Source organism: Lolium perenne, chromosome 2 (genome assembly GCF_019359855.2).
Source record: "Lolium perenne isolate Kyuss_39 chromosome 2, Kyuss_2.0, whole genome shotgun sequence".
Classification (NCBI taxonomy): domain Eukaryota; kingdom Viridiplantae; phylum Streptophyta; class Magnoliopsida; order Poales; family Poaceae; genus Lolium; species Lolium perenne.
Window position 1 is genome coordinate 29842886 of NC_067245.2, and position 27951 is coordinate 29870836.

The 27951-nt window shown below is 46.6% G+C and overlaps 1 protein-coding gene and 1 long non-coding RNA gene across 2 annotated transcripts; one reads left to right on the forward strand and one right to left on the reverse strand.

The window, feature by feature from the left end:
- Positions 1-575: 575 nt before the first annotated feature.
- LOC127331652 (uncharacterized) lies at positions 576-26442 on the reverse strand. Its single transcript, XM_051357826.2, has 8 exons — positions 25981-26442; positions 24052-24141; positions 23480-23560; positions 2302-2379; positions 2152-2211; positions 1680-1973; positions 1434-1530; positions 576-895 (listed from the first exon to the last, which is right to left on the reverse strand). Exons 1-5 carry the CDS (start codon positions 26209-26211, stop codon positions 2197-2199), a joined length of 495 nt encoding a protein of 164 aa, XP_051213786.1. The 5' UTR covers positions 26212-26442; the 3' UTR covers positions 576-895; positions 1434-1530; positions 1680-1973; positions 2152-2196.
- Positions 18762-19899, forward strand: LOC127331654 (uncharacterized). Its single transcript, XR_007869914.2, has 3 exons — positions 18762-19451; positions 19600-19720; positions 19808-19899. It is a non-coding gene; the product is annotated as an uncharacterized lncRNA (long non-coding RNA).
- Positions 26443-27951: the final 1509 nt, after the last annotated feature.

Sequence of the window (27951 nt, forward strand, 5' to 3'; positions counted from 1 at the left end):
CTAACAAAATTCATTTTACTTCTAACAAAATTCTCACGAGATCATAGGATCAGCTAACAAAATTCATTTGTACAAATTACACGACTGTTTGCCTGTATCTACAACTCGAAAAAATATTCAGCCCAAAATTCCATCTACAGACAGAGAAATAAAAATAATATACTCTACTGTAAATAGTGCCAGCTTTAGGTGAACAGGATTTCACACTATTCACACCTAAGATTTGTCTTTTTTTGTTCTCTAAGTGTAGGTCGAATTTAAAGCTACGATTTTTAGGCGTTGCAAATATATGACATATGTTTGTTGTCAATTTTTTCTAAAACATTTGAACATGGTTTGTCCGTTTAAATTTTTTGATCTCACAGATCCTATGCAAACACAGATCATATCCAAGTTGCCCCCAAGTCTTCCCACCTTGGGGGCAACTTGGATAGAACCTTTTGAGTACGTGATCGAGCCACCCTGCTCATGGTTGGAGTCTTGGAGACAGATGGGAGTCGGGGAAGGAGTCCAAACAAAGTACTACTTAATAGTTTAAACAAAATAATAACTTAAACTAGTTTTCCTAAAATTCCTCCTAAAACAAGTTTAAGTTTTACTAAAGCTTTTCCAAATACCTGTTATCCAAACAACCACTAAAAGTCATTTTAAAATCCAGGAGCATATACAAAAACGACTTCTTCTCCTCTAAATACGGTAATTCCAAAACTAAATCCGAACATAAGAGCCGCCAGTGAGGTTACACGCATTAGCACATGATCACCAACCCTATCTACCAGCGAGAAGTTACACGCGATCACCAACCCTATGCAGAAATACATCTAAGCTTAATTAGCATGTCATGTACCCTGTTCCTCAAGGATGTTTGAATCAGATGCCCACCATTTGAGTTTATCTACAACAGCGGAAGCCAAAGTTGTGGTTAGAGAGAATGCGCGCCAATCAATCAATACATCATCAAATCAACCCATGAACAAACTATTAGACTGTACCGCACGAGAACTACCATCCACTAAATGATACCATGGTAGCAGTCCTCAAAATACAAATTTGGGGTTTCTAAAAACTTGAAAAAAATGAAGTGTGTTCACAAGATGTGTGTTCACAATTCCTAGAACTATTAGAACAAAATTTGAAATACAAAGAGAGAAACGAAAAAGACAAATTGATATGTGAATATGTCATTTGTGCTGACAGTATTCATGTTGGAATTTTTTTTTTTGTTTCTCGGTGTGTGTTTCGAATTTGATTCTCAAAATTATAGGGATTGTAAACACACATCTTATGAACACTTAGATTTTTTGGTGAATATTTTAAAAACTTGAAATTTTGATTTCTGATGACTGATATCATGGTACCATATAGAGGTCTGTATCACTAGATATTTACCCAATACCACATGTCTCAGGAGAGAATAAAAACAGAAAATCTACCTGGGACTTGGTCTAGCGCATGCCACCGGAGCATAACCATCGTGGTAACGAACTCCTTGGCGTGCACAGTCGTAGGGCAGACTACCTCCTCCAAAATCTGCAGGAGACAGAAAAAAAATAACCAGGCGTCATAACAGATCGATACAGATGCATCTCCATTTTGTCTACAGAGATTTTATATCGACATGCATTGGGGAATAAATGAAGTGATCGAACAACATCTTTAAACTAGATACATATTCACACCTTGCATGATTTGAGAGGTAAAGCCTTCAACTTCAACTTCTGCTGCAGATTACCCAGTTTCTGCTCAAACCTGCGGTGGGCATCCTCAGCATCGATTTGGGGACTGTGCTTTGGTTTGTCCTCTTCGATGAGTAGATCATTCACCGTGTCAAGAGTGTTTACAAATAAGATGTGGCTTATTGCAGCCAAACCTCCGAGAGCGGAAAGAAAAGAACGGATGGTTGCCCTCTTGGCCTTCCCGTGGTAGGCATCCTCGGCAGTTTTGACGAAAGTGGACACGCACATCCGAACCGTCTGTGTTTTGTAAAAAAAAAAAAGAATAATTCAGCACCATGTATACTTTCATAATATCGCTATCATACATAGGTGACACACCTCTGAAACTTTAAGAATGACATGTGCCATTTACTCGCTTCTAAAATAGATGTAGATAGGAATATATTTCCTTTATGATACAGAAAATTTGAAATACCTGCTCCACCGTATGCATAGATATTTCACTTGGCCGACGGAGTCTTTAAGATGCAGTATACTGAAGCACGAAAAAAAAAAGTTTGGAGACATTGTAAGAATTAAAAACATAGCACATACCATGTATACGAAAGTGGGAAAATATGGATACCATGAGCATGGAAGCCAAGTGCAGAGCTTGCCTAGCCTGCATGCAGAGTTCCACCGACAACAAAGTAGCTTCCACGTGCTGCATACAAGTTTCACCAACCAGAACAATCAGTGAAAGTTTGCGTGTACTTCTGAACCTAGATCCCTAACTCTAGCACAAAGAGGAATTTTTGCTTCTTTTCTAAACAGCTAATGTATGATAGTGCAATTCTGAATTCAGATTAGCACCAAATATCTCAGAAATGATCGCACACATCCATTGACAATGCCAAAGTGGTGAGAATATCTTTTTAAGCAGATAACTAAACAAATAATGAACTATATAAACAGTGAAATAATCAACTTACTGTTCCTAACGCACCAACCTCAGTTATAACAGTAATAATATGCCTCACCGCGCCTACTCAAACGAGATAATCTGGTCGGTGCAGAGTGGACTGGGAAGGAAATACATATACCCCACATGTTTCACACAGCGGACGACCCATTCAGTGAGGTCAAAATTGGCTCACATTATCTCCCGACCTATGCAAAACCAGGTCTTAAATTGGCAGAGACGGCAGCCTTGATAGCATGGCGTCGCAGCGGTGTTCATCGCGCGGCATCTGGCGACTATACAGTAGCAGCGTCATGTGGCGGCAGGCGCCGAATCACTCGAGTCTATCTATTGGAACTGAACGACCTGGATGGCGCTAGGTCTAGCTAAACAAACGAACGATGCCATAGATTAGCACGATGGACTAAACTTAATGCATGGGCTCCTTTTGGGCTTTGGTACCTACGGAGTAGCACAATTAATGAGTCAAGTTTGGGCTGGATACTAAAATCAAATCTCTACGTCATCTTTACTATTATATTGGAGTTGGTCGTAGGTCATACAACGCGTTTGGTGAAGGAGATTCGGATCATCCTGACCTTCCCTTGCATGAATCGTACGCGGCTGATCTTCTCAATCTTTATTCCACCGCCCGCGAAAAGAACATCGGGAAACAATCTCCTCTTTCCTGTTTTTCCATGCCAATAACCACGCGTTCTCTCTTTTTTGGTAATGAAGTTATCTCCAAAAAAAGTTAATGCCGATAATTCCTCATCACACAGAACCTCCGCCTCACGCGGCCTCACTACGGGAAAACAATTCATTGCCGTGCGACAATTCGCACGGCAAAGGCCCTTATTTGCCCAGCAAAGGATTTGCCGTGCGTCGACGCACGGCAACGTCTGCACGGCAACGCCCTCGACGGCAAAGAAGACATTGCCGTGCGCCTGACCAAACCGCACGGCAAAGGCCTTTGCCGTGCGCTCGCCACTTTGCCGTGCGGCCGCACCTTTGCCGTGCGCGCGCTCGTTGCCGTGCGCTCGAGCGTTTGCCGTGCGCGCGATCTCTGCCGTGCGTCGTGGAGGCTGCCGTGCGCCCCGACGTTGCCGTGCGCCCCGACGTTGCCGTGCTTCTCCTCTTTGCCGTGCGCCCACTCCCCAGCATGCACGGCAAAGGATTCTCCAGGGACACCCACTGGCTTCCCAGGAGCACAGGCTTGCGCCACGTGGCGCCTTTGCCGTGTGTATGCACACGGCAAAGTGACCAAATGTCCTTTGCCGTGTGCATACACACGGCAAAGGCCCCTGGTTTTTTCATTTTTTTTCTGTTTTTCTTTAATCCCTGCATTTCAAAATTGCATTTCACATATATATAAACATATACAACATATATATTCACCATAGCATCACCAAACACATGAACAACACCACAAATACATCGAGCACACATAGTTTATGCATAACAAGTGCAATGTCCACAAATACATCAAGTACAAGTGCAATGTCCACAAATACATCAACACACATCAAGTACAAGTACAATCCATAACAAGTGTAATGTCCACAAATCCATCAATACCATGCCATCAACCTTATTGTCCTCCTCCGCTTCCGCCGGCCTCATTGTCATTGCCTTGTGAATAATTATCTATAAGGTTGATGGAATGAACATTTGCATTTGCATTTGCATATTGAACACTTGAACAAGTACAAGTAGCGGGTTGGGCACAAGAGGACTCACCGAGGTTCATGCTCCGGATGATGTTCATGTTGTTGACGGTGATAGGTGTCCCCGGGGTCTGAGTGGGCGGTGGCGGCATCCACATGGAGTAAGGTGGAGGAGGAAGACTCCCCGGTGGAGAAGACAGAGCCGTCTGGCTCATCAGCCAGCTCATCGTACTGCTTCTTCTTTGCATCATCTGCTGCTTTGTTGCATCTGCTGCATCATACGTGTCTGCTTCTGTGGTACTCCAGAATCTGCCGCTCCATGTTCCGTGCGTGCTCCTGGGCCGCCTGCTCCTTCGCTGCCATCTCCTCCTACGTTGTGTTGCCGCGATGTCATTAACATTTCAATGGAAAGCATGTAAAGGAAATGTAGAGACCCGAGGAAGAACATACCCGTAACCACTCGACAGCTAGATCCGAAGCCCGTGGCCGGGCTCTACCTCGGGCTGGCCGCTCTTACGACCACGACGGATGCGGCGGAGAGAGGGAACCCTCGCTGGGTCGACGCACCCGTCACCAAACCATAGGCGGCCATGCTTCAAGCCTTCTCCCGCAAGCACCGCGACCTCGAAGTCAAAGTCCTCGGCCTACGGATTGGCCTCCTCGCCGTACTTACGCTTGAACTTGGAGACATACGACGTGCCTTTGGGTCTCGGATTGCGGGTTAACCCACACGGACCCCGTCTCAGGATCGGGCGTCTTCCTTTGCTTCATCTTCTTTAGCACGGCAAAGACGTTAGGCTTCGCTCTGTCACGACTTCCTGCAAAAGAGAACATGTAATTGAGTGAAGTGACACACCCTTGGAGAGTTAACAAATATATAACATGAATTCAAAGAATGAAGGAACCATTAATTTGCTCACCTCCTTCGCGGGTGAAGAGAGATGGGGATGCTGCCTTGGATATGCGATCCACCTCGCATCTCTGCCCGCTTCTTCTTGCCCTCCTCGTGCTTCTTGAGGTACTGGGGGCATGTCCACCACATGACCATCGCACGAAAGCACCTATCGTCGTTTCTTGACGTCTTGAGAGGGTTCTACATGCACAAGATAAACCCATTATGGTAAAATAAACTACATGGCGATAAAGAAATCAATAACACATAAATGCAAATACACGCAAGAAATCTTGCCACGGCTGCATGAGCGTGTCGCGAGCGTCCTCCTTACTCATGTGGACGAAGCGGTCGGCGTGCGATCGCGGACGCATTGAACACGTGCCTCGTAGTGCATGCCGATCACCCTCTTCCTTGCAAGCTGGTGTAGGACATCATCGCACGCATTCTCCTTGCCCTCGGCCCTCTTGAAGAATTTCTGCAACATAGGTAAAACAAGGGGCATTAGTGCAATTATTGTGAACCAAGGAGAGTGTATGAATGGTAAGAAGTCAAAAGTCACGTACCCAGAATTTGGCAACAACCAAATCCGCCGCGGTGCCGCGGCCAAGAGGATCTTCCGCGAGGCTGTAGTGCGCCCACCTCCAAGCTACGTCGCAGCCACCAGTAGGGAGATTGACTATCCCAGGGAAATACCATCTAAGTAGGCCCCCAAGGATGTTCGAGTACCCACGTGGCGGTCTCTGCGTCGGGTCTTCAAAGCTGGAGCAGGCTGCACCATGAAACGACAACATCAATATGTATGTGATAATAATTTTGATAATGACAAAATTGCGATAACGAAATGCCAAAAAATAACATGTACCTCCTTCCATAGGGCACAAGAACAACGTGCTGTGGCGCCACTCTTCGGCGAGGAGCTGTGTTATCCCACGCCGATATGGCTTCCTATCACGTGGCCTCCGCCTCTCCAAAGCTGGAACGTACTGGTAATCCTCCGGCTCCCACCACTCTAGGCTTGGATCCGGATCGAACACTAAGTTCCCCAACCCCTCATCCTCCGAGAGGTCGTCCTCGTCCCCCTCCTCCTCCTGGTCCTCCCCACCCCCTCCGCCTCCGCGTCCCCCCCACCCACCTCCTCCGCCCGGTCCGCCCCACCCCCCTGGTGCTCCTGGGCCTCCTCCTCGTCCTCATCCTCGGGCTGCGGGAGGGGGCTAGGACTAGGAGTGAGTACCCGCGTCGCATTCTTCCTACGCGGCCGCCTGTGGGAGCGACGGGAGGGGGCTAGGAGGGGGGGTAGTAGCTCGGCCCCGCCTCGAAGTCCCTACACCTACCAAGTCCTTGAGCTTCTTTTTAAGACCGCCACCCCTTTTTTTTGGCGGCATGCTTCAATCACCTGCAAACACAAATGAAGAGAGTGGTTTATTAGTACGCAATATTGCAAAGAGATAAATATTAGTGAAAGCAACAGAAATATAAGTAGATGAACATTAATGAAAGCAACAAATAATGCAAAAGGATGAACATTAATTAGTGGAAGCAACAAATAGCTACCATAGAGTTCTCTCAAACATAGCACGGAGTTCTTACAAATAACCTAGCTAGACAATCTCTATTACACGGAGTTATTACAAATAGGCTAGCCTCACAATTACTACTACATAGATCGGTAGCACATGTGTCGCCATCCGTGATTGGACCGCGTGTCTCCTCATCGTCATCGGGCTCGGCGAACCAATAATCATCAATGAAACTGGAGGTGGTCCATCTCGCATCGAGGTCAATCCCTGCTTTGAACGCCTCGAGCAAACTCAGGTCTTCGGGAGCACAGACATCCTCAGCTTCATCTTCTGCATTGTCTCCATCCATGCCCGCGTCTTCTTGTTCATCGTCTACGACCATGTCATCGATAGTCGGCAAGCCGATTGTGAAATGGCCGGGGAGCCCTTCTTCCTGATAAAACTTGACACTCCTTGCTGCGGGGTCTACGCGGCGGTAATCGTCCTTGTTTGGCGGGGGCGGCCTATTGCGTGAAGGCACCGTCATCACAACATCCCATCCATGTAGACGTTTTGTCGGGTTTCTGCACGCGTACGGGAGATAGAATACTTGAAAGGCCTGGGTTGCCAAGATGTACACATCCTCTCCCTTATAAACGGAGTTCCTTTCAACTTCGACCAACCCAATTTCAGGATCCCGTCTCACCCGACGTGGGTCAAACCAATGGCATTTGAAGACGACGGGATTTAGCCCTTTGTGAAACCCGTAATTCAGCTCGTATATACCCTCGACTCTTCCATAGTAATGGAGCCCATCATCACCTTGACATACCACCCCACTATTTATTGTCTTCGCGTTGGGCCGGCTTGTTGTGTATTGATGGGTCTGGAAGCGATACCCTTTCACGTCATAGGAGTTGAACGCTTCTACGGAATGGTCAAAGCCCCTAGCAATTTTTCTTAGCTCTGACTTCATCTCTTTGTCAGCTCTTGCCTACAAGTTTAGCACAAGAAGTTTAGAACGAGAAATGACCGATAAATGTCGGAAGTGCTAGCTAATTTGGATAGAATAGTACCAAATTACAAAACCAGCTACTGAAACCGAAACCGCCTCCCTTATCGAAAATTTGCTTGGATTCTTCCGGGGTAGGCTCCCTGTGGGTATTCTTCCAATGTATAGCCTTGAATTTCCTATACCGATGAAAAGAGGAAGAGTTAGCCACGAACATACGAGTGAATGTTTGCGAATAATTAAATGGTTCGCACTTACTCGATGTACGGCTTCACTTCGACCATGGTGTTTAAGACATACGAGTGGATCAAGGTCCGCTCATGTAGGTCCGTTCTGTACGGCTTCGAGCCACTTGACTTGCCACCAAGCCCCACGAAGATGCTAAGCTTGGGTACTTCTTCATTGTTGGCGGCATTGTAACGGAGGACCGGGTTGTGCTTTGTGGGAATGTTGGGATCATAGTGCTTAGTGGTGAAGTTTGCCACCTCCACGTTCAGGACTGCCTCGGCTATGGATGCTTCGATCTTGCATTTATTGCCCGGTCATTTCACGAAGCTTTTGTGTTTCTCTCTCGGGACCAAGCGCCAACGGCCCAATTCGGGCCCCCTTTAAGCACTCCTCCGCGAGGTGCAGGATCATGTGTTGCATCGGATTAAAAAACCCTGGAGGAAAGATCTTCTCCAGATCGCAAAGCAACACGGGTGCCTCTTCATCCAGCTTCTCAATCACTTTAGTGTCTAACTCCCTAGCACAAATCTGGCGGAAGAAAAAACTCAACCTCGCTAGCACTCGCCAAGTCTTCTCAGGGACATAGCCTCGAATCATCACCGGCATTATCCGCTCAAGCCATATGTGGTAGTCATGACTCTTCAGTCCTTGTACTCGCAGCGTTTCAATGTTCAGGCCCCTCATCCAGTTGGCTGCGAACCCATCGGGGAAAAACAAGGAGTCCTTCATCCATTGGAAGACCTCCCTTTTTTGGGCCTTTGTGAGGCAGAACGGAGCGTGTGGCTTAGTCCAAGTTTTTTTGGCACCATTAGGTGGCTGCATGTTCAACTCCGGCCTATCACACCACATTTCTTGATCAATTCGAGCCTTTATGTTATCCTTCGTCTTCTCAGTGTCCACAATAGTGCTCCAAATGGCTTCACTGATATTCTTCTCGGTGTGCATTACATCAATGTTATGCGGGAGCTCGAGAAACTCAAAGTAAGGGAGCTTCCATAAGCACGGCTTGTGAGTCCATTGGTGTGTCTCCCCATATCCTAAGAAACCATTCCCATCGGGGCTAGGCTGAAGAGCATCTAACTCGGCCTTGATTTCCGTTCCGGTCTTCGGAATTGGCTTCGGGCCACGGACAACACGGCCTTTCTTGAAACTCTTTACATCACTCCTGTATGCATGCCTCCGCTCAAGGAACCGTCGAGCTTCATCAAAGCATGAATACTTGCCTCCCTTGTTTAGCCGATCCACGGCACATGCACTTGCGTGGGCAAGGCCACTTCCCATGTGTACACCACCCGCGAGAACAAAGCACGTGCTGGCAGGTCATGCGGGGACGTGTGGTACCACACATACATATCGAAGTACTCCTTCTTTGATGCGTCATATGTTCGGATCCCGCGACCTTCCCAGCCACGAACCAAGTCATCCACCAGCGGTTCCAGGTACACATTCATGTTCTTGCCGGGTATTTGGGCCCTGGGATTATCATCGACACAAACATGTTCTACGATCTCATGCGTACGCCGGGGGGGGTTCATGGGAATAACAAACAACGGCCAACAACCGTATCTTGCAGCCGACATACCATATGGATTGAACCCATCGGTTGATATCGCAGCTGCTACGCTCCTCGGGTCACCTGCTTTCAATGGAAATTTCTTCACAAAGTTCTTCCATGCGGTACCATCCGACGGATGTATCATCTTGTCGGTGTATCTGTTTCCTTCCACGGCCCACCTCATCTGGCTGGGCGGTATCCTCGGTCATGAAGAGCCGCTGGATCCTCGGTAGAAGCGGAAGATAGCGGAGGATATTCTTGGCAACCGTGGTCCGCCTCTTCGACCATCACCATTGCGGTCTACCTCAAAGTACCTAGAGGAATTGCATTTGATGCAATAATTTGTGTCAGCGTGCTCCTCTCTGAATAGCATGCATCCCTTTGGACAAGCGTGTATCTACCGAGATGACATCTTAAGGTCACCGAGCAATTTGGTCGAATAGTAGAAGTTTTGCGGCAAGAGGTGCCCTTTCGGCGAAGGCTGCCTACGATGACCAGAAGTTCATCGAACCCATCTCTGCACAAGTTCCTATGGCACTTCAAGGCCATAAGGCGAGCGATGGCATCTAGTTGGGTAACCTCTGTATTTTCATGTAGGGGTTCTGCCGAAGCAAACGAGCCTCATAATACTCCTTTGTGTTTTCCTCCGGGTCCTCACTTGTCTTCGCATCTGAGGTGTCTCCACCTCTACATGAGAGCTTTCAGGCACATTACCATTAGCCAAGTTTTCTAAGCACCTATCAAAACCAGTGTCATATTCCCCCCTAGGTTGAATCTGCCGCACCTCCTTCCTAGCACGTTTCTTTGCCTTTTCTCCATGGTAAGTCCAAATCCTGTAGGACGGTGTGAACCCAAACTTGATCAGGTGCATACTCATAGTTTCCTTGTCCTGTGCCTTTCGGTTAGCGCACTTACTACAAGGGCACCAAACACTTATAGGTCTGCTAGGGATGGCAAACGCCCTATCCACAAACTGCTCGGTCTTTTCTCCCCATTCATCGGTATAGTTCCACCGATCGATTACGCCATCGTACATCCAGCCACGATTATCCATCCTCTAATCGGCAACAAAGCAGTGTACGAACATAGCATTTATATATCAAATAGGAAATAAATGCATCATATATTTATTTATTTTACGCGTGCATCAACTTTGAAACTCTACTAGGTGGGCTCTAGCAGCCGCCGGATCCGTAGATTGAGTACGTTCTCCCAGCTCTACCCCGATCCGAGACAGAATTTCGGCAGCACCTCCCCGCTGCTCTCCCGATACACGTCTCGGCAAAAAGCCGAGAGGGGTGTGCATCCGGAGAACAACGGGGAGGCGCTACCGAAATCCTGTCTCGGATCGGGGTAGAGCTGGGAGAACGTACCCAACTACGCATCCGCCGGCTGTCCCGATAAATGCCGTAAGAGTTACGGTTCATAATATGCGAGACCACTAATGCATATTTATCCGCGTAACCCTTACGGTCGGGAAGAGACGCCTAGGTATCGCGACAGACTTGGTGATCTAGACACAAAGAAAAACCTAGGTACAAGAGAGGCGAACGGATTCTCACCCTCGAAGCGTGATCGACAACAAGCAAAGAAGATCAACGACCCTCTGAGAGAATCGCCGAAGAAGATCCGGAACGCCCCGTCAAACACCCCCGCGACGCCGCCCCTCGTGTCCACCTTGAAGCATCGCCTGCATAACAAGAAAAATAGTCATGCAAGTGAACAAGAATTTTTTACAATAGTGGTATAACAATATTACTTCACCATAAAGAATTTCCTTCCGACACATTATCTTATTTTTGCCATATGGGGCTAGTTTTAACATATCCGAATCACAAACACCTTTTTCAAAACTAAATTCCTATTTCTAATTTATACTACAAACTAAAATCTTATACTAAACTAAAATTTTGTAGATCCTGTATTTTAACCCTTCAACAATTGCTATACAAGAAGTCTTGACATAATGGTGTTGGGAACGGTTTGTTTTAAATTTTCTAAATCGTTCTCGTTTGTCAATTTGCAATCTGCAGATAACATATGCACTACTTTGATAGTATTTACAATAAAAGCAGCAAACATTACCACTAACCTTGAGCAGCGACGCGGGATCGGAGGGATCAGAGGCAGGGCGGCTGCAGCGATGCAGGGCAGGGCGGCTCGACGGGGGCAAGGGTGGCAGGGCAGCGGCAGGGGCGGCGGCAACGAGGGACGGACCAGGGGCGGCGGCGGCTTAGCTACAGAGCCCGGCCGCAGCGGCCATGGCGCGGAGGAGGAAGCAGAACGGATGCGACGGGCCGGCGGAGAAGAGGGCGAAGGCGGGGTTGAGCAGCGGAGGCGTGGGTGGGGCCAGCAGCGTCGGCGGTGGGGGCTGGCGGCGGCTGGCTGGAGGGGCAGAGGGCTGGCGGCGGCGCTGGGCGCGTGTGGGAGGAGGAGGGTGGCACGGGCGCGTCTGTTCGATCTGGCCAAAGTCCTGGTCGGATCGACAGATTAGATCTGGCCAAAGTCACTTTGCCGTGCGGAGGTCTTTGCCGTGCGGCAGAAGGCCTTTGCCGTGCGGAAAACACTTTGCCGTGCGCAAAGTGCACTTTGCCGTGCGGCCAAGTCTTTGCCGTGCGCAATTGTGGCTTTGCCGTGCGGCAGGATTCTTTGCCGTGCGCAAATGCACGGCAAAGATTTTTTTATGTTTTTATTTTAATTATCAACAACATTCATTTCTATATCTACATTACATTAAACCTGTTTTTTCAATATGTGTATCATTTAATAAAGTATGTATCATGCTTTCAGTTTCAAAAAAAATTCAGCATGCATTTCAAATATTTTAGTTGATTTATGTGTGCATTTATCAATAAAGCTTTGCGCATAAGTATATCCTAAACAAACCTAAACCCTAGCTAGACCCTAGCCCTAAACCCTAGCCCTAGCCCTAAACCCTAGCCCTAGCCCTAAACCCTAGCCCTAACCCTTACAACTAGATCAGGCACCCTCGCGCGGAGAAATCTAGGGGGGTAGACCCGCCGGGGACACGTTCCGCTGTTTTGGGGGGAGGAGGGGGAGAACGACCGCCGGAGCACCGGAACCCCACCAAACCTTGCATGTGGGCCTATGCTATGTGTCAAAGTGTGGTGCAAGGTGTAATGGTGCAAAAGTAGCTCCCCTAAACCCTAAACCCTAAACTGGGGAGGCTTCGAGCACTAAACCCCTCTAAAACCCTAAACCACGACGCCGGAGCTGCAGAACCATGCATCATAACCCTAACCCTAACCCTAAACCCTAAACCTATACCTAACCATAAATACTTACCTTTAACCTAAACCCTAGCCCTACACCCTAGACCCTAGCCCTAACCCTACACCAAACCCTAACCAGTAGATCCGGCTCACCGTCGATCGTGTGATAATGGCTCGAGCTGCGGGTATATGTGTCAAAGGGTCCCAATCTTGGTTCTCCATGTGTATATGTCCTAAACAAACCTAAAAGAATGAAAAGTTACATTGGTGCACCCTCGCGCGGAGAAATCTAGGGGGGTAGACCCGCCGGGGCACACGTTCCGCTGTTTTGGGGGGAGGAGGGGGATAACGACCGCCGGAGCACCGGAACCCCACCAAACCTTGCATGTGGACCTATTCTATGTTTCAAAGTGTGGTGCAAGGTCTAATGGTGCAAAAGTAGCTCCCCTAAACCCTAAACCCTAAACTGGGGAGGCTTCGAGCCCTAAACCCCTCTAAATCCCTAAACCACGACGCCGGAGCTGCAGAACCATGCATCATAAACCCTAACCCTAACCCTAAACCCTAAACCTATACCTAACCATAAATACTTACCTTTAAACTAAACCCTAGCCCTAGCCCCTAAACCCTAGCCCTAACCCTACACCTAACCCTAACCAGTAGATCCGGCTCACCGTCGATCGTGTGATAATGGCTCGAGCTGCGGGTGTATGTGCCAAAGGGTCCCAATCTTGGTTCTCCATGTGTATATGTACTAAACAAACCTAAAAGAATGAAAAAGTACATTGGTGCACCCTCGCGCGGAGAAATCTAGGGGGGTAGACCCGCCGGGGCACGCGTTCGTTGTTTTGGGGGAGTGAGGGGGATAACGACCGCCGAGCACCGGAACCCCACCACACCTTGCATGTGGACCTATGATATGTGTCATCGTGTGGTGCAAGGTGTTATGGTGCAAAAGTAGCTCCCCTAAAGACTATTGCCTTAAGTGGGGAGGCTTCGAGCCCTAAACCCCTCTAAATCCCTAAACCACGACGCCGGAGCTGCAGAACCATGCATCATAAACCCTAACCCTAACCCTAAACCCTAAACCTATACCTAACCATAAATACTTACCCTTTAAACTAAACCCTAGCCCTACCCCCTAAACCCTAGCCCTAACCCTACACCTAACCCTAACCAGTAGACCAGGCACACCGTCGATCGTGTGATAATGGCTCTAGCTGCTGGTATATGTGCCAAAGGGTCCCAATCTTTGGTTCTCCATGTGTATATGTACTAAACAAACCTAAAAGAATGAAAAGTTACATTGGTGCACCCTCGCGCGGAGAAATCTAGGGGGTAGACCCGCCGGGGCACACGTTCATTGTTTTGGGGGGAGGAGGGGATAACGACCGCCGGAGCACCGGAACCCCACCAAACCTTGCATGTGGACCTATTCTATGTTTCAAAGTGTGGTGCAAGGTCTAATGGTGCAAAAGTAGCTCCCCTAAACCCTAAACCCTAAAGCGGGGAGGCTTCGAGCCCTAAACCCCCTCTAAATCCCTAAACCACGACGCCTGAGGCTGCAGAACCATGCATCATAAACCCTAACCCTAACCCTAAACCCTAAACCTATACCTAACCATAAATACTTACCTTTAAACTAAACCCTAGCCCTACCCCCTAAACCCTAGCCCTAACCCTACACCTAACCCTAACCAGTAGATCAGGCTCACCGTCGATCGTGTGATAATGGCTCGAGCTGCGGGTGTATGTGCCAAAGGGTCCCAATCTTGGTTCTCCATGTGTATATGTACTAAACAAACCTAAAAGAATGAAAAAGTACATTGGTGCACCCTCGCGCGGAGAAATCTAGGGGGTAGACCCGCCGGGGCACGCGTTCCGCTGTTTTGGGGGGAGGAGGGGGATAACGACCGCCGGAGCACCGGAACCCCACCAAACCTTGCATGTGGACCTATGATATGTCTCAAAGTGTGGTGCAAGGTCTAATGGTGCAAAAGTAGCTCCCCTAAACCCTAAACCCTAAACTGGGGAGGCTTCGAGCCCTAAACCCCTCTAAATCCCTAAACCACGACGGAGGCTGAGAACCATGCATCATAAACCCTAACCCTAACCCTAAACCCTAAACCTATACCTAACCATAAATACTTACCCTTTAAACTAAACCCTAGCCCTACCCCTAAACCCTAGCCCTAACCCTACACCTAACCCTAACCGATAGACCGAGCACACCGTCGATCGTGTGATAATGGCTCGAGCTGCGGGTATATGTGCCAAAGGGTCCCAATCTTTGGTTCTCCATGTGTATATGTACTAAACAAACCTAAAAGAATGAAAAGTTACATTGGTGCACCCTCGCGCGGAGAAATCAACGGGATAGAACCGCCGTGGCACACGGTCACCAGAGATTGCCGAGGAGCTGGATAACGACCGCCGGAGCACCGGAACCCCACCAAACCTTGCATGTGGACCTATTCTATGTTTCAAAGTGTGGTGCAAGGTCTAATGGTGCAAAAGTAGCTCCCCTAAACCCTAAACCCTAAGCCGGGAGGCTTCGAGCCCTAAACCCCTCTAAATCCCTAAACCACGACGCCGGAGGCTGAGAACCATGCATCATAAACCCTAACCCTAACCCTAAACCCTAAACCTATACCTAACCATAAATACTTACCTTTAAACTAAACCCTAGCCCTAGCCCCTAAACCCTAGCCCTAACCCTACACCTAACCCTAACCAGTAGATCCGGCTCACCGTCGATCGTGTGATAATGGCTCGAGCTGCGGGTGTATGTGCCAAAGGGTCCCAATCTTGGTTCTCCATGTGTATATGTACTAAACAAACCTAAAAGAATGAAAAAGTACATTGGTGCACCCTCGCGCGGAGAAATCTAGGGGGGTAGACCCGCCGGGGCACGCGTTCCGCTGTTTTGGGGGGAGGAGGGGGATAACGACCGCCGGAGCACCGGAACCCCACCAAACCTTGCATGTGGACCTATGATATGTGTCAAAGTGTGGTGCAAGGTGTAATGGTGCAAAAGTAGCTCCCCTAAACCCTAAACCCTAAGCGGGAGGCTTCGAGCCCTAAACCCCTCTAAATCCCTAAACCACGACGCCGGAGCTGCAGAACCATGCATCATAAACCCTAACCCTAACCCTAAACCCTAAACCTATACCTAACCATAAATACTTACCCTTAAACCAAAACCCAAGCCCTAGCCCCTAAACCCAAGCCCAAACCCTACACCTAACCCTAACCAAGTAGACTGTGCACACCGTCGATCGTGTGATAATGGCTCTAGCTGCTGGTATATGTGCCAAAGGGTCCCAATCTTTGGTTCTCCATGTGTATATGTACTAAACAAACCTAAAAGAATGAAAAGTTACATTGGTGCACCCTCGCGCGGAGAAATCTAGGGGTAGACCCGGCAGAGGCACACGTTCCGCTGTTTTGGGGGGAGGAGGGGGATAACGACCGCCGGAGCACCGGAACCCCACCAAACCTTGCATGTGGACCTATTCTATGTTTCAAAGTGTGGTGCAAGGTCTAATGGTGCAAAAGTAGCTCCCCTAAACCCTAAACCCTAAACTGGGGAGGCTTCGAGCCCTAAACCCCTCTAAATCCCTAAACCACGACGCCGGAGCTGCAGAACCATGCATCATAAACCCTAACCCTAACCCTAAACCCTAAACCTATACCTAACCATAAATACTTACCTTTAAACTAAACCCTAGCCCTAGCCCCTAAACCCTAGCCCTAACCCTACACCTAACCCTAACCAGTAGATCCGGCTCACCGTCGATCGTGTGATAATGGCTCGAGCTGCGGGTGTATGTGCCAAAGGGTCCCAATCTTGGTTCTCCATGTGTATATGTACTAAACAAACCTAAAAGAATGAAAAAGTACATTGGTGCACCCTCGCGCGGAGAAATCTAGGGGGTAGACCCGCCGGGGCACGCGTTCCGCTGTTTTGGGGGGAGGAGGGGGATAACGACCGCCGGAGCACCGGAACCCCACCAAACCTTGCATGTGGACCTATGATATGTCTCAAAGTGTGGTGCAAGGTCTAATGGTGCAAAAGTAGCTCCCCTAAACCCTAAACCCTAAACTGGGGAGGCTTCGAGCCCTAAACCCCTCTAAATCCCTAAACCACGACGCCGGAGCTGCAGAACCATGCATCATAAACCCTAACCCTAACCCTAAACCCTAAACCTATACCTAACCATAAATACTTACCCTTTAAACTAAACCCTAGCCCTACCCCCTAAACCCTAGCCCTAACCCTACACCTAACCCTAACCAGTAGATCCGGCTCACCGTCGATCGTGTGATAATGGCTCGAGCTGCGGGTGTATGTGCCAAAGGGTCCCAATCTTGGTTCTCCATGTGTATATGTACTAAACAAACCTAAAAGAATGAAAAAGTACATTGGTGCACCCTCGCGCGGAGAAATCTAGGGGGGTAGACCCGCCGGGGCACACGTTCCGCTGTTTTGGGGGGAGGAGGGGGAGAACGACCGCCGGAGCACCGGAACCCCACCAAATCTTGCATGTCGACCTATGATATGTGTCAAAGTGTGGTGCAAGGTCTAATGGTGCAAAAGTAGCTCCCCGGTGTGACCTTCCTCACATTTGGGCGATAACACTTAGCAGATTTTCCGAAGCGCGTATTAATTGCTCCGAAACCCTGATATATGTGGGGGATGAACATGGAGACTAATTTTGTATTGCACATTGTCTTAAGTAACACTAATAAATATTCATCAAAAAGTGAAACTAATAAAAAAATAAATATAAGTATGAGATTAAATAAAATAGAAAGAAAAACAAATAAAATGAAGTACAACACACGGCAAAGAAGGAGTCGCACGGCAAAGGCTCCTTTGCCGTGCATTTTATCTGGCCTCACGGCAAAGAGAAGCCCACGGCAACGTCCCAGTCCTTTGCCGAGCATAGTTTCTTTGCCGTGCGGCCTTATTTTGCCTTTGCCGTCATGATTTCTTTGCCGTGCGCGTTTGAGGGACTTTGCCGTGCGAGGGGACGTTGCCGTGCGGCACGCGTGAGGTTGCCGTGCAGCAAATCATTGCCGTGCGCCACCCTGTATCTTTGCCGTGCACATGTTCTTTGCCGTGCGTGCCTCTTGTGTCGCACGGCAAAGAAATCTTTGCCGTGCGGTAGCTCACGGCAATGATTTGCTGCACGGCAGCGCCTGATTTTCCCGTAGTGCCTCGCCGATCGCTCTATCTTCTCCCATCGTTGTGTCCTCGTAGCCTCATGAATCAACCTAGAAAGAGACGCAGGAGGTGATGACGCCGTATATCTAGGCCCTGCGCCCGCGGCGCCCGCGGCGCCCGCGGCGCCCGCTGCATCCACGAACCGCCGCCGGTTCATTACTCCGCCACCAAGATACGTGACGACGGCCTCCGCCACCGGCTACGCAATCCGTCTACACCGCGCCACCACGAGGCGGGAGATGGTCACACACTTGGCCACTATTGCGCCCCTCCACTGCCCATCTTCATTCTGATCTGACGTCGTCACCAACCCGGCCTCACTCTTATTTTGCAGTGAACTACGACGAGATCACACCACCTGCCGCCAGGAAATGAGGTCCGTCATCTTCTCCATACCCCGCATATTCCTCCGCCAGCAAGTCTTCCAACCTCTCCCTCGAGTAGATCCCCGTTGTTTTTCTTTCAATCGTTGATCATTCCCTTGGAGTCGTTTCAAGATCAGGCTGTCACCAATTTTTTAGTGGGCAGTTAAGCGCATCTTCCCTTCTATCAAAGCCCCTCAAAACTGAAGTGGTTTCGGTTATGAGCTAATTGCTTGTGGAGTCAGCCCTTGTACTTTCGGTTTCAAAGTTTATGACCTAGAGGAGAACGACATATGAAGAAGAACAAGTTGATTTAGTTTGTCCTCTCAAGTGATTCTGCGAACAAGATTAATTTCTTTGATGGCCAGCACAAATATGTTGGGACATCGTCCCATCTTTTGCTATCAAACATGCGGAATCAAACATGCGGAATCAAAGATGAACCGATGTGCCAACACTTTTGTCCCATCTTAAGCGCATCTTTCTTTGATAGCAAAAGTGTTGGCACATCGTCCCATCTTCCGCCCGCAAATCTCGCCGCCGACTGCAAGGCAACTCCGTCCCAAGAAACCCTCACGCAGTCACCTCCTTCCCCCCACGATCTCTCCTCTACATCTCTCACTCGACCCGCTGCCAGCAATCACCTCGGCACTGCCACCGCTTTACCTGTCGTCTCCAGCGCCGCTGTCCTCTCTCTCTTCCCCATTGCCTTTCCGCTTCCACAAGGGACCATCCCTCCGCCACCACACCCGTCATCTTCACCATCTAGCACCATGGCGACTGTATCTGTTGCGGCGTCGATGACTACCATGGGCACGCTGGCGCGGTATGGTGGGTGATGGCCTGATGGGCTTGGTGTAACAATCTTGTTTTTCCAATTCGCGGCAAGGCTCACGCACAGGTATGGTTAGCTTCATGTAGGAGCAGCGATGGCATTGTCGACGCAGCGGGCCGCAGCTGAGATGGGGGCACATGGTCAAGGTAGAGATCCCTGCCATCTTCAATTTTGTACATGAGATCCATGATCCATCGGTTAACTAGACGAGATTTGGGATTGGTTTTTTCTTGGACTCCTCCCGATTGCAAGGATTCGAGTTTTCGGTGGATTGCCTTGTCGACGCAGCGGACCGCAACTGAGATGGGGGCACACGGGCAAGGTAGAGATCCCTGCCGTCTTCAATTTCGTACGTGAGATCCATGATCCATCGGTTAACCAGACGAGATTTGGGATCGGTTTTTTCTTGAACTCCTCCCGATTGCAAGGATTCGAGTTTTCGGTGGATTTTGTTTGCTATGATTTTGTAGGGCATAGTCACGTCAGTAATCGGGTGCCTGATATTGGCATGCTGTGTGGAGAAGAAGGGGATTTTCACCAACGCCTTCAGCTTTCTATCACGGATGTTCGCCACCAACCCTTTACCGGAAGGTCGATCAACCATTACTATCGTCCCTCTGAACTTTTGAAGTCTTAACATTGTTATTAATGTTGATTTTTGATGACTTCATATTGCAGCGTGTTGGATTCAACGCTTGTGATTATGTGTCTCTACCTTGAACTACCGAGCAAGAAATAGGAACAAATAACTGGGCATGCGATGCACCCTGGTGAGAACTTTCAAGAATAATAAGATTATATTAATATAGTCTGTACATCACCAGTTAATGTTGAGATATATAAAAACATAGTCTCAAGTATAACTGTTAAACTGCTTGCTCTGCAGTGCCAATAAAACTTTGGAATCACGGGAAGAGTATTTTCTTCATAAATAATGATATAGATGTGTGAAGAAGAATTTAACAAACAAGAAAAGGTTTAGTTAAGATGAATAGTTTTGTGCTGGTTCGCTTCACCCTCTTCTTTCTGCTCTACTATTATTACTCTGTTAGGACCATTACCTTTGGTTTTTGCCAAAACTAAAGCTGACAATGTCCATGATCTGTAAGATTTAGAGCTGCAGTTTCACCTCCTTCAGGAATAGGTTAAACTATTCTAATGATATGTCTCTACCGTCTGTAGTTAAGAACGGATAATGTAATATTGCTTCAGAGTATATTAGAAAATACCAGTGACACTGAAACTGAAATTGCAATTCTCGAGTAGTTGCCTCTGCTAGGAACTTGGCCGAACTTGACCTCTGCTATAAATAAATTCAGTTGCTTCACAAACTACAGTTGATATGAAGATCAACAAGACGACTTCTATCGGTCCATCTTGGTATTTATCTTTTCTAAAATTTTACATAAATAGTTTTTCTTTATTAAAGCCCATCATATCCACGGGTAAATTATTCAAAGGCATGTCAAGAAGCTTTGCTCCTACTTGAATTATGGACTGGGACAACACTCTTAATGATTGGTGAATAACAAAGCTGAACTACCGAAGTGATACGATTTGGGGGCATGCCTCTTAGATCAACTAGGAGTATCAGAAAATGAATGGAGTCATCCGGTTCAGAACTGGATGAAGAACATAATATTGCATCTAATAGATAGGAGTACATCTATTTTTAATAGCTTAACTCTTACTATGCTTATTCGTGCATACGGTTCAGAACTTAGAATTGTTACTAAATTACATAAGCACAAGAAGAAATTTACAGTAATTCAATGCCTACTATTGCAAACTATATTTGGTTATTAAATCTTACTCTATATTTTTAGTGCAGCTATAAAATAAAAGTTTTGATCATGTACCCCATTAATGCAAGGGTGAGCATGGGTGAGTCAGTTGAATGACGGCATGGACAACGCTGACGAGAAGGAAGCGGTGGAGGCTTGGGGTGATCAAGAGCAGGTCTTGCACTCCTTGGTTGCTGTATGGTTTGCGGGATGAACGATTTTTGCCTTATTCAATCCTTTCTGAGCATTTCCTTCTTTATGTTTTTCCCTGGAAACTTAAGTTTTATTGTTTGAACATGTGTTGTTAATGAGAATTCTACCCATGTGACAAATGATTGACTTGTCAATGCCTACGGGTTGTAGACTAGGGTTTAGTTAGAAGTAGAGGGCAAGTAGATCTCGAAGGTTTCAGCCGAAAAGTGCTCGACGATATGAAAACTAGGATTTGTGAGACAATGAATCGATGCCTTCTTTGTCCCTCGACTCCCCCTTATATAGGAGGTGGAGCCGAGGGATTCGTGATGTACAAGTTACAGAGTCCGGGAAGGTTTCCAACTCCTCCCGTAATATTACAAATGTTCTCTCCTAATACAACTCTAGTTTTACTTAACTATCAAGTTGGGCTTCCGAATTCTTCTTATCCTTCGGGTCGTGGGCCTTCAGTAAACCATCGGGTACCATCTTTGGCAGGCCCATTGGGGATGCCTATGTCACCATAAAAGGTTCTTCCATTATACTTCATACTGATGGTGTCTAAGGCACACATGCTCTTGGTTCACACATCTACCGCATCTGTATGCTCCAAGTAATTCTACTCTTCCATAGTTTTAGCAACAACAAAAATTGTTTTTAATCAGTTTAATATATGCTTCTTTGAATAAAAACAATACGATGAGGGGCCCACATAGTAATTCTACTCTTCCATAGTAATCTTAATGAGGTTGACAATTTATCTTCATTATCTTCATAATTGCAAGAGTATGAAGAGGCAAAAGAAAATCAAGGAGTGCATCGTAGTGTCAAACTGTGTTTGCACAACTCCTTACATCCGCAGGTGGTTATTTTAAACAACCTGTACGTAATTGTTATTATTTTCTAACAATAATATGAGATACAGAGCGATGAGTAATGAAGTTGGGGGAGGGGGCGAGGGAGAGGTCTGGAAAATGTATTCATGCTGCCGCTGAAATGTTAATTAAAAAGATGTCTTTGTTCAAATATTCTTTTTGCCACCGAATTTTTGTGTGCATTACTTATACATGTGTGATAAGAGGAAAAAAAATTGAGGATCGGTCCGTAGCAACGCACGGGCATTCAACTAGTTATGTATACTATGCAAGTACTGGTATATCTGCAGGGATTAGTTAAGGGGGGGCGATCATTGACTGTCTCCGCCCCTGGAGGTGGAGATGAGGTCCGCCACATGGGCTATTGGGTTTCTGTTGGTAGAAACCTTGTATCATAGAAAAGCAAGAAGCAACCAGTGGCGTCAAGATCAGCAGCCTAAGCTGAGAATAGAGTTATGTGGCATAGTGAGATGTTGTGGGTGAGAAATATTTTGTCAGAATAGCAAGTGTTGAGGAAAGCGCCACTGAATTTATGGTGTGACAACAAGTCAGCTAAAATCATAGCAAGTATTCTAGACCAACATGATAGAACCAAACATGTAGAGATAGATCGCTTCTTCAATAAGGAAAATTGCTACAATAAGAACAAGTCATGTAAACTCAAATAGCAGGTCGTCTAAAGAGTTAGGAGTTAAGGAGTGTAGTTCAGCTTGTGACAAGATGGGAGTGATAGACATCTATCGTCCATCTTGAGAGGGTGTTGGGTTGTACATATGTAGGCCAAGCGGCCCGAGTGGTCCAAGTGTACTTGTACATGTCTGTGTACCAAAGAAAGAGAATAAAAGATTCCGGAGATTTCCCCTAAAGACCACTGTATTGTTTAATAGATGCGTAGATAGTGAACAAATGTCAAAATATCTAGACTAGAACTCCCAAGTTATGTGTTCAAAAGAAACATGAAGACCTAAGATCAGATCACTTAATCTAATACTCCATATGCAAGACAATTGTGTTCCTAATGATGGCTGTCAAAAATTTCATATTTGCAATACATGTTGTATATAAGTCAGCATTTTAGTTCACAGTATAGAGTCATAACATGTTACGTTGGGTTGATTTATATTTAAAAAGCAATTAAAAAAAGGTACAACTCCTTGTCTTGAAGTTATATTTAATATTAAGTTGGAAATCTATAAAATTCTTTTTGATTTTGTTAGAATTCCAATTGTTGATTTTATTAAATTATTCTATTCTAACAGAAGTTTTCACTCTAGCTTTGTTGCCTGCACATACTAACCATTTGTATACCACAAAAATAGGGTATCACAAGAAATAAACAAATAATAGTGGTTTTGGCATTTCTTGTTATTTTTCCAATAAATTTGAATATGAGAGAACATTTTCCATAAATTTGATCGAATATGCAAGGAAGAGATCTAACCAAAATGTACAAGAACATTTCCATAAATTATATCAAACATGTCATGAACACAACTTACCAAAATGCTTGAATTGGAAGTAACCATCTCCCACGTATTCTCTTCAATTTTTCGTTCCTCTTCATGGAACATCTCAAAAGACTTCTCCAAAGAAAAAAAATGCATTAGATATATATTCTTTAGATTATGAAAGCAATTCTATTGAATCTCAAAAGAAACCACAAAGTCCAGGGTAACTAAGTAATTGGTGAGGGTGTAAGATTTTTTTTTTAATTCAGGATATTAGCTTCCTTATAGATAACTCGAGAAACGCAACATGACTGGAACTTCTCCAGCAATTATCCCCCTTCAGCAAACAATGCTACAGGATAGGATGATCAAAACATGGCTGCAAAGATAGGATGATCAAATCATACTCAGACAAGTGCAGACATCTTTGTACTCTCAAGCAATGTGGCGACAGGAGAAGCAGGATTATTATCCTTCCAGTAGGAGGGTTATTAACCTTCCAATAGGGGAAATTTAAAAAAAATACCTAGCATATAAATCGTGGTCACCACAGTAAACAATTGCCAATGGTAATAAGACAACAAAAAAAGAGAACTAAAACAACTTAAATGTGGCAAACTAACCATGTCATCTTCATAAGGAACACCCAACTTTGCAGCATACTCCTTGGTAAACTCCTCTATTTCCGCGATAACCTCCTCAACGTTCACTGTCTGCACTCAAACATAAAAGGACAAATGGAAAGGAAGAGTGCATGGAAAAAAGTTGTGACGCAAAATAATATTAGGTGAAAACTATTAAGTTTCACACCAACCACTAGAACCAAAAGTTCAAACTGATGGAGAGAAGGTTGGCAATCCACATATACTGTAACACCCCCTCTCACATGTGAGTCAATAAGGCCTACACGTGGACAGAAAGAGGGCAAGAGCAATTTGTTTTTAAACGGTGGAACCCGAGACTTGAACCCAAGACCTCTCCACTGATACCATATTAAGTTTCATGAACCAAGCAGTAGAACCAAAAGTCCAAACTAATGAAGAGAAAATGGAAATCCACATATACTTTAACAAAAGCATCAACATCATCACAAACAACAAATTGTATTTAGTAACACCAAGCCATCACATTACTGTTTCTGACAAAGTCCCAAGAAAACATAAAGAGTAGGGAAATAATGCGTATTCGAGACAAAGTACGGAATAATTTGGTTGCTTTATTATGTTCTACTAGGTGTCATTGGAATCCGAAAGCAATTATCGATAGAAGAAAACATATCAAGCTAACCTATCAAATAATTAAATGTTAAAAAGAATGATTCGTTGGACTAAAATCAATGTTCAAGAATTCAGTCGATTAATCAATTGACTAGCCAGTTAATCGCTACTCGGAGGGTGATACATGCGAACAGGTGTTATTCATCGCGTTAACTGGCCAGCCCAACTAACTGGCTTGTTAGACTGATTAATCAGTTCTCGAAGCAGTTAATTGGCATTGCACCAGTTAACTGGGAGGGCTAACAGAGGCCAAATATTTGGCTCGTGGCCTCTCCCGCCCACCAACGCACCCAAATTACTAGGTTTGGGCTCCTCCCTCCCCCTCCGGATCTAGCGGCTGGCCATCTCCTCGCCATCCCCACTCTGCCACCAGGAGCTCCCCGTCGTCTCTCTCGGCTACTCCCCCCCCCCCCCCCCCCCTCTCTCCCTCTCTCTGCTTTAGGATGCTTCATGTGTGAACTTACTTGTTGTTGGTATCTTTGCTCTGCTTGCCGGCTACTCTGTTTGTTGTGTTTGCTGCTCTCGTTATATTGTGTTGCTACTACTTATGATTTTCTTATATGTCTACAATAGCATACCTTAGTACACAGCATTGTTGGGAGCTTGAGATAATACATAAATTTAGCAATATGTTGGTTTGGCCCTATTTAACCTACCGATTAATGGTCGACCGATTAATCCAGTTAATAGGCTGATTGACTGATTAATCTCTATACTCCCCAACCAGCCAAGCAGCTACCAATTATCGATTTACTTAACACTGACTAAAATACTTTACCGAGCTGCCGTCATGAGTCAGTCTGATTCTGAATTGAACTGACTTGATGGAAATTTTTGCCAACTATTGACGCCTACTAATCTCACACTGACGCATCATATAATTATGAGATCAATTGTTTCCCATGTAATGTAAAATAGATGTATATTAACCCGATTAAACTACTGATTTACCCCTGCTGGGATTAGGAGGTTCCAATTGGAACTTGAACATATCCTTAGGTTACAACAGCAAACAATGTAAATTTCCAAGATTACCCTCACAGATGATGTTTAGCAGCGCAGCAGCAAACTGATATGTAGTCTTTTGTTGCTGCCTATCTGTAGTTTTAAGTTTTCTGCACTTTCCTTAAGGCTAAGTGTTTTTAGTAGCTCCTGTGCCTTTTTTTCAGCTCCCTTTTGTCTAATTTTTTTTCCAAGATTACGCTCACATTACATCTTACAGATCTAGATTAAGAAAGAGAAATTCCGAATAATTACATAGCAGGACTGTTTTACCTTGGGCTTGTCCTTGTCGCTCTCTTCATCGTTCCCCTCCGGATCTGCGGGCTGGCTGGGCTGATCTGCGGCATCCTTGTTGGCGCGGATCACATGCTTGAATGTCAGGCTGCCGTGCCGGCGCAGCGATAGTACGGGTAGAGTTCGGCGGCGCGACGAGCTGCCGATTCTGCTGGCAAGCGTGGCGGATGGCGCCAGAGCTATACGGGCGCAAGGTCGGAGTGCGGCCATGGCTCACCTCTCAGATTATCAGGACAGGACGGGCTCCCACGCTTAACCCGGAATTACGCCGCCTATGGTGATCGATGTAGATTTCGGGCTGTTTGCTCGTGCAAATTGCAAAGCGATTTATATTACTCTCCGCCCGATTAAGACGAGTCCCCCGGATCATCCAGCTTCTAACAACGGGTCAGCCAGCTTCTTCGGGAAAGGATCGGTTGCACCAGGCTCCAGTCCAAATCTCTCGAAGGCATTGCTGAATGTGAAAGTGGGAAAGAAGAGGGAGATGGAAGAGATGGAGATTGATGAAGAGGATAAGACCACAAAGAAGTCAAAGGTTGCTGTTGTCCTGAACAACGATTTGCTGGCGGGGCTGTCGGAACAGCCCTGCGAGGAGCAATGAAAGCGGTGGCCCAAAACTGCCGGGGGCTTGGGAACCAGCCGGCGGTTAATGGCCTTCTGGAGTTACAGAGGGCGGAAGATCCCGACATCCTCTTTTTGTCGGAAACAAAACTGATAGAGAGGGAGATGGATCCGTTGAGATGGAGACTTAATATGCCACATATGGTGGTGGTGGACAGCAATAAAAGGAGTGGTGGCTTAGCAATGTTCTGGAAGAAGGAGGTGAATGTGAGCCTACGATGGAAGGGAAGGTACCACATTGATGTGGATGTGACGGAGGAAAATGGCACAAAATGGCGATTGACCGGGATATATGGTGAGTCTAAGTCGGGGGAGAAGGAGAATACTTGGAGGCTCCTTAGGAATTTACATGCACAATCTGACTTACCCTGGTTGGTACTGGGAGATTTCAATGAGATCTTGTTTGCTGGAGAGAAGGAAGGAGGGCCGGCTCGGGCCCAAGGGGCGATGGATGCGTTTAGAAGGACTTTGGAGCATTGTGAACTGGAGGACCTTGGCTATGTTGGAGATCCTTTCACGTGGAGGAATAATTGGCACTTGGCTAGCGGATATATAAGGGAAAGACTGGACAGAGGGGTGGCTAACGCAGCATGGAGATGTCTGTTCCCTTTACATAGAATGATAAATGGAGACCCCCATCATTCGGATCATCGGCCAATTAGTGCAGAAATCAATGCTCAAGCTTGCTCGATGGAGGGCCGAGGTGGGGGGGAGAGGTGTTTCCGGTTTGAAGCTAGCTGGCTACAGGAGGAAGGGTGTGAGAATGTGGTGGAGGAGGCATGGAATCGGGCTTTTGAGGAGGGAGCAGGGGGGGGGGGGTTTGAAGGGTTGCGGAAAGTGGGTGGTAGCTTGGCCACATGGGATAGAGAAGTGCTGGGTGAACTTAAACATAGAATCAAAAAAGCAAAAAAAGATTTGGAGAATTGTAGAAGAAAGGAGATCAACCAACAGAATGTCAATAGGGAGCACCTCTTGAAATACAAACTCAGCCGGCTGGAGGATCAATATAATGTTTTCTGGCAGCAAAGGGCGCGGGCTAACTGGCTCAAGAATGGCGATCGGAACACAAGTTTCTTCCACGCCCATGCCTCTGAAAGAAGGAAGGTGAACAGAATAAAGAAGTTAAGAAGGGAGGGTGGCGGAGTAGTGGAGAGGGAGGAGGAGCTCGGGCCTTTTATCACTAACTTCTACAAAAGTTTGTTCTTGTCTTCTGCAGGGCCAGTAAATAATGACCTCCTCCAGTTCGTGCCCCAATCTGTATCATCGACAATGAACAACACTTTGAATTTGCCATATACAGCGGAGGAGGTTAAGAAGGCACTTGACTCA

Excerpts from the sequence above, each read along its gene's own strand:
- LOC127331652 (XM_051357826.2), bottom strand. The coding sequence starts at position 26,211 with ATGGCCGCACTCCGACCTTGCGCCCGTATAGCTCTGGCGCCATCCGCC. Across the intron at positions 23,561-24,051 it reads TTCCTTATGAAGATGACATG|TCTTTTGAGATGTTCCATGA; the intron begins GTTAGTTTGCCA and ends TCTTTGGAGAAG. Across the intron at positions 2,380-23,479 it reads CTTCCAATTCAAGCATTTTG|CACGTGGAAGCTACTTTGTT; the intron begins GTAAGTTGTGTT and ends ACTTGTATGCAG.